Genomic DNA, 12,199 nt, shown 5'->3' on the forward strand with positions numbered 1-12,199 from the left:
GAACTCACCCATAAAATGGAAGCAGATAGAGTGTATTAGAAACAAAAATCCTAACATGTTATCTACAAGAAACACACATGAGGCAGGTAGATATACACAGGGTAAAGATAAGAGGCTAGAGCAAAATTTATAGGGTGTCAACTGAGAAAAAGAAGGCAGGAGTCACAATCATGATATCTGACAAAGCCAAAGTAAAATTAGATCTGATTATATGATAAGGAAGGTAATTATATCCTGATAAAATGTAGTATAAACAATGAAGAAATATTAGTACTCTACAAGTATGCACCAAATGGTATAACATCCAAAATTTTTAAGGGAGAAACTTTTGGCACTTAAGGAGGAAATAGATAGTAAAACTATACTAATGGAAGACCTGAACCTTCCTCTATCAGATCTAGATAAATCAACCAAAAAATAAATAAGAAAGATGTAATAGATGTGAATGAAATCTTAGAGAAATTAGTTAGTAGATATATGGAGAAAAATAAATAGGGACAAAAAGGAATACACCTTCTTTTCAGGAGCACATGGTACATTCACAAAGATTAACCATATACTAGGGTAGTGATGGGTAAACTAAGCTCGCGGACCAGATGCAGCCCCCTGAAATGTTCTATCCCACAACAGGACATTATTCCTAATCTGACAAATACAATGAGTAGGATACAATACAATGAAACTTTGAAAGAGTTGCCCTAGAAACAGACTGACAGATGAACATTTCCTTTAGTTTGGCCATCACTGTACTAGGGCATAAAGAAATGCAAAAAGGTAAAAATAATAAATTTTTCAGATCATAATCCAATAAAAATTATATTCATTAAGGTTAAATGGAGAGGCAATTAAAAATTAATTGGAAATTAAATAATATGATTCTCCAAAATTGGTTGTTTAAAGAACAAATCATAGAAAAAATTAATGCTTTTATTGAAGAAAATAACAATGAGGAAATAGCATATCAAAATCTATGGGATGCAGCCAAAACAGTACTCAGGAGAAAACTTATATCCTTGAGTGCATGTATCAACAAACCAAAGAGGGAAGAGGTCAATGAATTGGCATACAACTTAAAAAACTAGAAAGAGAACAAATTAAAAATCTCCAGATAAAAACTAAATTGGAAATCCTAAAAACAAGGGAGAAATTAATAAAATTGAAAGTAAAATGACTATTGAATTAATGAATAAGAGTAGGAGTTAGTACTTCAAAAAAAACACAAAACAGATAAAGTACTGGTTAATCTAATAAAAGGAAAGAAGAACATCAAATTAACAGTATCAAAGGTGAAAAAGGCAACCTCAACTCTAATGATGAGGAAATTAAGGTAATTATTAAGAACTATTTTGCCCAGTTAACTTGGCAGTAAATACGTAAATACAACAATCTAGGTGAAATGGGTAAATATTTACAAAAATATAAATTGCATAGATTAACAAAAGAGGAAATTGAATTAAACAATCCCATCTCAGCTGAAGAAATTGAACAAACCATTAAGGAACTCCCTCAGAAAAAATCCCCAGGGCCAGAAGGATTCACAAGTGAATTCTATCAAACATTTAAAGAATAATTAATCCCAATACTATATAAACTATTTCACAAAATAAGCAAAGAAGGATTTTTATAAATTATTTGATATAATAAGCAAAGAAGGAGTCCTATCAAATTCCTTTTATGACAAAAATATGATACTGATTCCAATGCCAGACAGATGAAAAACAGAGAAAGAAAACTACAAACAAGTCTCCCTAATGAACATAGATGTAAAAATCTTAAATAAAATACTAGCAAAAATACTTCAAGTGATCATGAGGATTATTCACTATAATCAGGTGGGATTTATACCAGGAATGCAAGTACGGTTTAATATTAGGAAAACTATCCATATAATTGACCATATCAACAAACCAACAGAAATCACATGATTATCTCTATAGATGCAGAAAAAGCTTTTGAAAAAATACAACACTCATGCCTACTGAAAACACTAGAAAATATAGGAATAGAAAGGCCTTTCCTAAAAATAATAAACAGTATATATTTAAAACCATTAGTAAGCATCAACAACTTTAACAAAGTAGGATATAAAATAAACACAGATAAATCATCAGCATTTCTAAATATTTCCAGCACAACTCAGCAGGAAGATTTAGAGAAATTCCATTTAAAATCATCCTAGACAATATGAAATATTTAGGATATTTGCTAAGACAAACACAGGAATTATATGAACACAACTGCAAAACACTTTCCACACAATTAAAAATAGATCTAAATAATTAGAAAAAACATTAATTTCTCATGGGTAGGACAAGCTAATATAATAAAAATGACAATCCTACCCAAATTAATTTACTTATTCAGTGCCATACCTTATGAAACTACAAGAAACTTATTGAATTAGAAAAAATTATAATAAAGTTCATTTGGAAGAATAAAAGATCAAGAATATCAAGGGAAATAATCAGGGGAAAACGTGAAGGATTGGGTTCTAGCAGTGCCAGATTTTAAACTGTACTATAAAGTAGTGATCATCAAAATAATATAGTGTTGCCTAAAAGATAGAAGGAAGGGACAATAGAATAGACTTAGGGTAAATGTACTCGGCAAGATAGTATACGATAAACCCAAAGATCCCAGCTTTTGGGACAAGGACCCACTATTTGACAAAAACTGCTGGGAAAATTGGAAAACAGTATGGGAGAGATTAGGTTTAGATCAACATCTGACACCCTATACCAAGATAAATTCAGAATGAGTAAATGACTTAAATATAAGGGAAATATAAGTAAATTAGGTTAACATATAGTAGTATACCTGTCACATCTATGGGAAAGGAAATAATTTAAGACCAAGCAAGAGATAAGAGAATATTACAAAATATAAAATGAGTCATTTTGATTACATGAAATTAATTTTTTTTTTTTGTAAAAACAAAATCAATGCAACCAAAAATTAGAAAGGGAAGCAACAAATTGGGAAAAAATCTTTATAACAAAAATCTTTGACAAAGTTCTAGTTTCTGGCCAGTGGTCTGAAGTCTATCCCTATGTCTCTGGAAAATATTCTGGTGGTTTTGCATTATAGAGAAGGCTCAAATTTCTTGAGGCTTTTGATAATTCATTGAGTAGGAAGTTGGAGATAGATAATTCCTACGTAATTTTTTAAGCCCATACCTTAAGTCTAGAATCAATATTAAACGTTGATTCCAAGTCAGAAGAGTAGTAGGGGCTAAGCAATGGGAGTTAAGTGACTTGCACAGGATCACACACCTAGCAAGTGTCTTGGGTCAAATTTGAATCCATGACCTCCTGTCTCTAGGTCTGGTACCACTGAGACACCTAGCTGCCCCTCACGTCACCCCATCCTGAGTATTTTTTTAAAAAGATTTTCTCATATCATTTGTTTATAAAGACCAGTTATGGCAAGACCCTCATTTTCATTGAAGTGTTTTGTTCATTTTGTTCATACAGTACTATATACTGACATGAAATACAGAAAAGAGAGCCATTGAGTGAATTCATTTGTTTATTTGGCCTTCAGAACTACCAACCTAAACAAATGAATGGTATTTATAGATTCACTTTTTCTTTCAGTTTTAATTATAAATTTTCAATTATATATAGAAGCATTTTTTTAGCAGCTGTTATCTGACATTTTACTGTCCAGTCAGTCTCCCTCTCTCCTTCCTCTCACCTAAATAAATGATGGCAGATTTTACCAGTGCTGTAATGCAATACATATTTATATATAAATCACCCATTAAATATATAAGAAAAAAAACTCATTAAGGAAATAAAATGAAAACTGGTATGCTTTGATATGCATTCAGACTCCCAAGAGTTCCTTCATCTTGTGTCTCTTGGGTTTATCCTAGAAATTTACATAGTTAATAATAGTTTGATCCTCCACATTTGGCAATGATGCAGTGTTTCTCTTACTGAATATAATGTTCTTTTACTTCTCTACCCACCTCACTTTGCATCAATTCATATAAGTCTTCCTGGGTTTTTCTAAACTTATCTTGTTCATCATTTCTTTTGGCATAAAAGTATTCCATTATAACCATCTACCACAGTTTATTCAGCCATTCCTAGATTGACTGACACTTCTTCAGTTTCCAATTTTTTGTCACTACAAAAAGAGCTTTTATAAATAATATATAAATAACTTTTTAAAGCCCTAATTTTGCACATTAATAATATAACTCAATATACCCAAATTCCCTTTTATTGATTCTTTGCCACTTGTTTCTTAGACTAATACTTACACAATTATATTTGTATAATTTTGGTTTGAATTTTATTGAAAACCTTAATTTCAAAAGGAATAGATTCATGAAACTTTAAAATTTTTTTTGTTTTTTAATTGCTGTAATTTACATGTGAACTTAAAGACTTAAATTGTTTCTTTTTTTTCTTCCCAAGGAGACAGTGTTTTTTCTCGGATGCCACTTATGAATGGCCTTATTGGACCTAATCCTCATCTTCCACATAATTCTTTGACTCCTGGAAATGGATTAGGAAATTTCTCTTCTATAACACAATCCCCTTATACTGATACCAGGTACATAATTCCAGAGTTATTGTGGAAACTTAAATTATGGTGATCATCAGTAATGTGTATAGATTCGTCTTCACTAAAGAGTATATAACTAACTCATATGGTAATAAGAAATTTTCACTTGTTGCAAAAAGAAAATTCCTGAGTCCTATCATTCCAAATCTATCTTCCAATAGACCATGTAGAAATAATTTATGTCATGAAACTGAGACAATATATTTTTATAGGGATAAAAATCCTGCTCTGAATCCATTGGGGAGTGATCCTCATAGCTCCTGGCCATCATCAGTCCCTACTATGGAAGGTGAAAATGATACTTTGTCTAACACGCAGAGAAGCACTCTCAAGTGGGAGAAAGAAGAGGCACTGGGTGAAATAGCAACAGTGGCACCTGTTCTCTACACCAACATCAACTTTCCCAACCTCAAGGAAGAATTCCCAGGTCAGTTTATTTATTTATGTGTTTATTTATCTATCTATTTATTTACACACACACACACACACACACACACACTCTCTCTCTCTCTCTCTCTCTCTCTCTCTCTCTCTCCCTCCCCTTCTTTGTTCCCCGCCCCCCGCCCCCCCCATGTTCGTGCACTCTTTCTGAGTTGAAAAGACTGACCTTGGCCTCAGACACCCTGTAACAGGTTCCTTACTGCCCCTTTACCTCTGGACTTTAGTTTCTTATTATATATATGATTAGAAATATAGGCTGGGTAAAGTTACTTGAAGCTTTCACCTTCTCTTATTGTGAAGTCCTAGATATCTTGATTAATATTTTAAACTTATTACTATCTTTGTATTTTAGTCCTTTAATCAGCAACCAACTCAGTCCTAATATGTAGCCTGAAAGCTGAACGGTTTTTTATATTGGGTAACTAAACCATCTGAATAATAGCTGTTTCGTGTAGTCACATTATAATAACATTTTTATTACCATCAACACTATCCTAATGTTGTTTATAATAATTGTTAGTTACAATTATTATAACATTTTGGGAAAATCTTTTTGTCAGCTGTTTGGAAGATGTGCTTAATTGGGCATTGACTTCAGGCCAGAAGACCAATTAAGTCTATAATAATTATTTTAGGTTAGAAGTAATAAAGCACTGAACACTCCAAGGTGGATGGCTGTATCAATGAAAAGCAGGGAATTATGAAAGATGATGTGGTGGTAGAAAATAAAAGATCTGGTAACCGACTGGATATGTGTGATAAGGAGTCAAGAATGATACCTGAGGTTTAAGTCCCTGCTTTCCTGGTAGGATCATGAATCTCCTGATAGAAGTAGAAATTTAAATGAGTGAAGAATCTAGGGCAAAAAATGAGAGGGCAATTTTTTTTTTTTTTGGTCATACTGGATTTTAGAGGTCTTCAAGATATCCAGGTAAATATCTTCAATAGAGAATTCATGATCTAGGATTAAGGTCGGGAGGGAGACTAGAACTGGCTACACAGTTCCAATAGACATCAGCAAAAGAATGATAATCAGGCAATTGACAGTGAACCATTACCGAAACCCATGTGGCAGTACCAGAATGTGTTTAGAAAAGAAGAAACCTGAGATAAAGCTAAAAAGATCAGAAGACATAACACTAAATTCCCACTACTGAGAAAGCTTGAATATGTTTGAGTGGGTGTTGTCTTTGAGGAAAGCAAAGTATTTTCTATATATTGTCACAAGGAGATGGAGTCATGTCATGCTGAAATATCACTCCAGAGTTATAGAAAAGGAAACTGAGATTAAGTGACCGGTCCATGTCACACATGCCCTCAGCACTCCTAAGTGCAGAATGTCAAATAAGAACAATGGTATCTCTTGACTCCAGATGGTATGGTTATGGTAGACTCCACCACTACCTTGTACTTTTAATGATAGAATGCTCACTTGATTGCTTAACCACATAGATAGTTTTGAATTTGAACAATGAAGGTGGTATTCATTTGTTTTATTTATATTATTTAATAATAATATTATTTAAGTTAAAGATGAAAGAATTCTAATTTTATGTCTTCTGTCTAAAATAAAACCATTCTCTTTTACATTTCCTTAATGTAGTATTTGTAATAAGGAATAAACTATATAACTATAACTGCAATTACATGTAACAACCATGCCGTGTAAAACATTTTACAAATACCTCATTTGCTCTTCACAACAACTGTGAGAGGTGGGTACTATTATTAGTCCCAGTTTTCAGCTGAGCAATCTGGGGCATCCCTTATAGCATTCTCTACTGCGCTGCTAGGAAGTCTGACTCTCTCTCTTTCCCTCTCTCAGTCTCTCTCCCTTCCTTCCTCGGCATATCTCTCATCAGACTCATTCCACTTCTATCCCTGTTCCACCAGGATTTTTGCATTCACTCTCCTCCCCTGTTGTCTTCTGATCTCATTCAATTTGTAACAGCTGTTTTTGTCTTTGTGTCTCTGTGATAGCACTTGACACTTAGTATGTGCTTGTCGATAATTTCTTTGCTGATGGTATTACCTAAATCTGGAATGTCTTCCTTATTCTTTTTTAAAATTCTTGCCCAACTCAGAACCATTTTCTCTTCTTTCAAAAACTTTCTTAAGTACAAACATAGACTTTTACCTGCTTGGTCTTGTTTATAGCACTTTTCCTTCATTACATGTATATGTTATTTTATTTCCTTATTCACAGCCATACATTTAAAGGTGAAAGAGAATTTAGAGATCATATCATCCAACCCTCTCATTTTATAGATTTGAATAGTGACACCTCAAGATTTTGATTCACTTGTCCAAGGTTACACAGGCAACTAAGTGGCATATTGAATAGAAAGCAAGATTTGGATTCAGCAAAAACAGAGTTCAAATCTTCTCTCAGATACTAGCTTTGGGACACTAAGGAAATTTTAAAATTAAGAATAATACAGTCCCTAGCTTGCAGCAGCTCTGGGGATCAAGTGATATCCCATGTGTAAGTGCTTTCTAAACTTCAAAGCACTATAAATGTTGGCAGTTGTGGTTATACTCATTACATGAATTTGTTAGTAGTAGATGTGGGATTTGTACTCACATCCTCTAGTTTCAAATCCATTATTCTTTTAGCTCTTCTGTGGTGCCTTTCCTCATTGATCCTAAGCTCCTCAAGTTATCTCGAGGGTCTTGTCTCAGCTTTGTTACTTTCTCCATGTCTCAATACAAGAATGTGAATGCAGCATAGTGCTCAAAAATCTGCATGAGCCATGTTCATCCTAAATAAATCGTGGTTCCACATGCACAGCTATTGCAAAGGGGCCCCTTCTCTGAACCTATTCTTGTTTTGTTATAGATTGGGCCACAAGAGTGAAGCAGATTGCTAAATTGTGGAGAAAAGCAAGTTCACAGGAAAGAGCTCCATATGTGGTATTTTAAAATAATTGTCCTCTTTATGTACTTTATGTGATTGTCATTTATTTCTTTTTAAAGTCTTGGGATTACAAAAAAAAATTTTCCATTTCAATACTTGCATAACTTAACATGGCTTTGCTTTAAAAGTTATTTTTCTAAATCATTAGATGTTAATGTTGAGGATGTTTTTGATAGGCTAGCTTTTCAAAAGCTGTTGATGCTTAATCTTGAAAATCAACTACACATTTGCTTTGTTTTTAAATTAAATGTGTTTTTTTTTCCTTTAGGGGATCACAGGTGGATGAAAAATGTGTCATTCCTTTCTCAGTATATCTTTCTGGTTTTTTTTTTTTTTAACAATGAAATTGTTTAGATATAACAGAATAACCTTTGTATTTTGGGAGTGCATTGTTTCTCTCTTCTCCCTTGTCTCCTCTGCCACCCCTCACCCAATGTCAGAACCACTATATTTTTTTAGATATTTTTATTCTTGAGGACAAAGTTGGAAATGGTTTTGAGGTTTTCCTGTTAGGAGTTTGCAATTTTTAATTTTCATCCCCTGCTTCTTAGTACTTTTTTTAAAAAAGCACTTAAATTCTTTACTAAAATACAATTTTTGATTCATTATAAGATTCAGAGCATTTTTGTTTTTTAGCAGATTGAAGCCTTTCTAACTCAGATGAAATACCTCATTTGTAGATTATATGGACTAAATGGTAGCTAATTGGTTCTCCTCTGAAAATAATATTTATTATATGCTTAAATAGAGAGCAACCAACCAATTTTGTTTTAGTGAAGGTAAACATTTTTTTTTAATTTTTCTCTTTTGTACTCAAACTTTACCATAATTGTAATAGGCCACTTTTTCATGTAGATCAGCCTCTTTTGTGTTTGGCTTTAGATCTGCAAGTTTAAGCTTTTAAAGAAGCAGTGTCTTGTGTCCTAATTTTGTCTCCTTTCTTTCTGTCTAAGCTAAAACTATTCTCTTTTTATTACATAAATCTTACATGCCTTGAAATAAATGAAATATATATAGATATGCACTCAGTATTATATGTTTTTCCTTTGCCCTTTGGATCCATACTCAATGATGGATAATAATAAAACCTTTTCAAAAAGAATCTTTGAATGTGATGGACAATGAGATGGAGAAACATCAGTTTAGAGTTCAGTCTTTCATAGAAAAGACTGTAAGTCCTAAGAAACATCATTTTTCAACTTTAATTAAAAACTCAGTTTTTCCTTTCTTTTGCTTAGTTAAGTTTACCTAAAATTACATTTTATTTTAACATGTGAAAATAAAATGATTAAAATAATTATATGCTTACAGCTTACTATGCTTGTCTCTTATCATCCGTTATTTGTCTTTTTTCAAAGCAAAAAGCAAGAGATAACAGAGCTGCTCAACGTATTAATAAAGTACAGATGTCAAATGATTCCATGAAGAGGCAGCAACAGCAGGATAGTATTGATCCTAGCTCTCGTATTGACTCAGATCTATTTAAAGATCCATTAAAGCAAAGAGAATCTGAACATGAGCAGGAGTGGAAATTCAGACAGGTATGTGTTATTTAGCTGGATTTTATTTTTTTAATTGCTTTTCAAATAGGGGCATTGATTTCTAAGAGGATGATACGGTAAAAGAGGCATGGACCTAGAGTTAGAACTCCTCATTCAGATGGTTGTTCATTATAGGACACTGGAAAAATTAGTTTTCCTCTCTATAATAGAGATAAGAATTCATGGACTATCCACCTCACAGAAATGCTATAAGGAAAGTACTCATTAAATTATAATTTACTATGTAAATATGAGTAGCCTTTTCTTATTCTAAATTTGATTTTGCTCTTATATAAAAGCAAAGTGGATATGTTTGCATGTTTTTAAGCTCTGAATACAAAGTTGCTAGGGAATTTATATTTACAAAACTATTTACCTCCATTTGGACTTTAGTAGATATTTAAATTATTCTTCATTCAAAAGTTATTTGCATTCCTCCTTTGTATAAATTTTGTGTGCTAGTAGCTGTTGGGGTGAACACAAAGATAAGTAATATATGATCCCTTCCCTTAAGGAATTTAAAACATAGTAAAAGAGGTAATAGTTGTTGACCTAATAGTTGTTCTCATACCAGAAAGACTGACTTCTCCTTTATTGATGTTGAGTCTTAAGGTTTTTAATTTCTTTCTCTTCATTCAATAGCAAATGCGACAAAAAAGTAAACAGCAAGCAAAAATTGAAGCTACACAGAAATTGGAGCAAGTGAAAAATGAACAGCAGCAGCAACAACAGCAGCAGCAACAGCAGCAGTTTGGTTCCCAACCACTTGTGAACCAGTCTGGGTCTGACACCCCTAGCAGTGGGATACAGAGCCCTTTAACACCTCAGCCTGGAAATGGAAGTATGTCTCCTGCACAGTCATTCCACAAAGATCTGTTTACCAAACCACAGCTCCCTGGACCCCCGACTACAGTGGCTTCAGATGATGTATTTCTAAAACCCCAAGCTCCTCCTCCTCCTCCAGCCCCTGTCCGCATCCCAGTGCAGGAAGCCCTTCCTCAAACTCAGACTCCTCCATCACCATCCTCACACATGTTTTCATCAGGTTCTTCAAGCACACGGCCCCCCTCTCCAGTCGATCCTTATGCTAAAATGGTGGGAACCCCTAGACCACTTCCAGGAGGTCAGAACTTTCCTAGAAGAAATTCTGTTGGACCAGTGGAAACCTGCACAACTCCCTTGTCTCGTTCCATTCAAGTAACTGAAACAACAGCAAGTAGGCTTTCATCTGCCAGGGATGTGTGTTCTTCCTCTTCAGCTAGTAGTGATCCCTATGCAAAACCCCCAGACACACCTAGACCTGTAGTGACAGATCAGTTTTCTAAACCCTTGGGGATACCAAGGTCTCCCATTGTCATGGAACAAACTGGAAAAGGCCCTTTAACAGCTGGAACAAATGATCCCTTCACTAAACCATCTCCTAGGCCAGACAGATTTCAAAGACAAAGGATACCTGATCCATATACACGACCCCCTTTGACACCTACCCCTGTTGATAGTAGTACTGGACCTTTTAAACCTCCCATGCACCCTCCTCAATCCCCTCAAGATCCTTTTGGGTCAGTGCCACAAACACCAAGAAGAATGTCTGCTGACCCCTATGAAAGGCCTGTTTTGACACCAAGACCAGTAGACTCTTTTCCCCTTAGTCAGTCTAGTGATCCTTATAGTCAGCCTCCTCATACTCCACATCCTGCAATGAATGATTCTTTTGCCCATCCTTCAAGGGCTTTTTCTCAGTCTGGGGCTATGTCCAGGCAAACTTCTCAGGACCCTTATTCACAGCCTCCAGGAACTCCTCATCCTCTTGTAGATGCTTTTTCCCAATCCTCAGGAACACCTCGACCCATCAAAGATCCTTATTCCCAACCTTCTGCAACTGCCCGGCCTACCACTATTGATCCTTATATTCAGCAGACTTCTACACCCATGCCCTCTGCACAGGCAGATTTATTTGTTCCATCACCAGGTAATCAAAGGCATTCTGATCCTTATGCCCATCCTCCTGGAACACCAAGACCTGCCATCCCTGTTCCTTATTCACAGGTATCAGTGCCTCCAAGGCCAGGGATTCCAGAAAGTTTTACTAGATCCCCAATGACAAGACCAGGCCTTGTGTCAAATCAAGATGCTTTCCTCCAGGCAACACAAAACAGAGGACCAACTTTATCAGGGACTTTTGTAAGGTCATCAGATGCATGTTCTCAAACACCAAGACCACCAGGTCCTGCTTTGTCAGAAACTTTTAGTCATGTTCCACCATCCCCTGCTCATGACCCTTATGATCAACCTCCAATGACTCCAAGACCTCAATCTGATTCCTTTGGAACTAGTCAGATTAGCCATGATGTTGTCGATCAACCAAGACCAGGATCAGAAGGGAATTTTAATGCATCTTCAAATTCTCCAATGAATTCTCAAGGACAGCAATTTTCTACCGTCCCGCAAATTCCTGGTCCAGCACCAACTTTAGCGGTAACAGATACACAGAATACCATAAATATGTCTCCAGCAGATACAGAAAAGCTCAGACAGGTAAACTAACTGTATAATCATGATATTAAGTATATTATGTAGAAAAATATCTAGTGCTTTCCCCCTAAATTTAATAATAGCACAAACCCAAAAAACAAAGCCGTAAACTTCAACTTCTTTTAAAGAATACACAATCTCATGGAAAGAGAATGAAAATTTGAGTCTAAAGATCCTATCTTCAAATCAT

At 34.8% G+C, this 12,199-nt stretch overlaps 1 protein-coding gene across 1 annotated transcript in view; it reads left to right on the forward strand.

Moving 5' to 3' along the window:
• Positions 1–12,199, forward strand: part of KMT2C (lysine methyltransferase 2C) — a gene marked incomplete at its 5' end in the record, with an annotated part of 335,980 nt that overhangs the window by 266,523 nt on the left and 57,258 nt on the right. Inside the window, 5 exons of the mRNA XM_044678960.1 lie at positions 4,431–4,566; positions 4,791–5,005; positions 7,859–7,932; positions 9,295–9,477; positions 10,120–12,012. Of these exons, the coding sequence (XP_044534895.1) occupies positions 4,431–4,566; positions 4,791–5,005; positions 7,859–7,932; positions 9,295–9,477; positions 10,120–12,012 (2,501 nt within the window). The remainder of the gene's footprint in view (positions 1–4,430; positions 4,567–4,790; positions 5,006–7,858; positions 7,933–9,294; positions 9,478–10,119; positions 12,013–12,199) is intronic.

The sequence above is a fragment of the Gracilinanus agilis genome, chromosome 5, assembly GCF_016433145.1.
Source record: "Gracilinanus agilis isolate LMUSP501 chromosome 5, AgileGrace, whole genome shotgun sequence".
NCBI classification, from domain to species: domain Eukaryota; kingdom Metazoa; phylum Chordata; class Mammalia; order Didelphimorphia; family Didelphidae; genus Gracilinanus; species Gracilinanus agilis.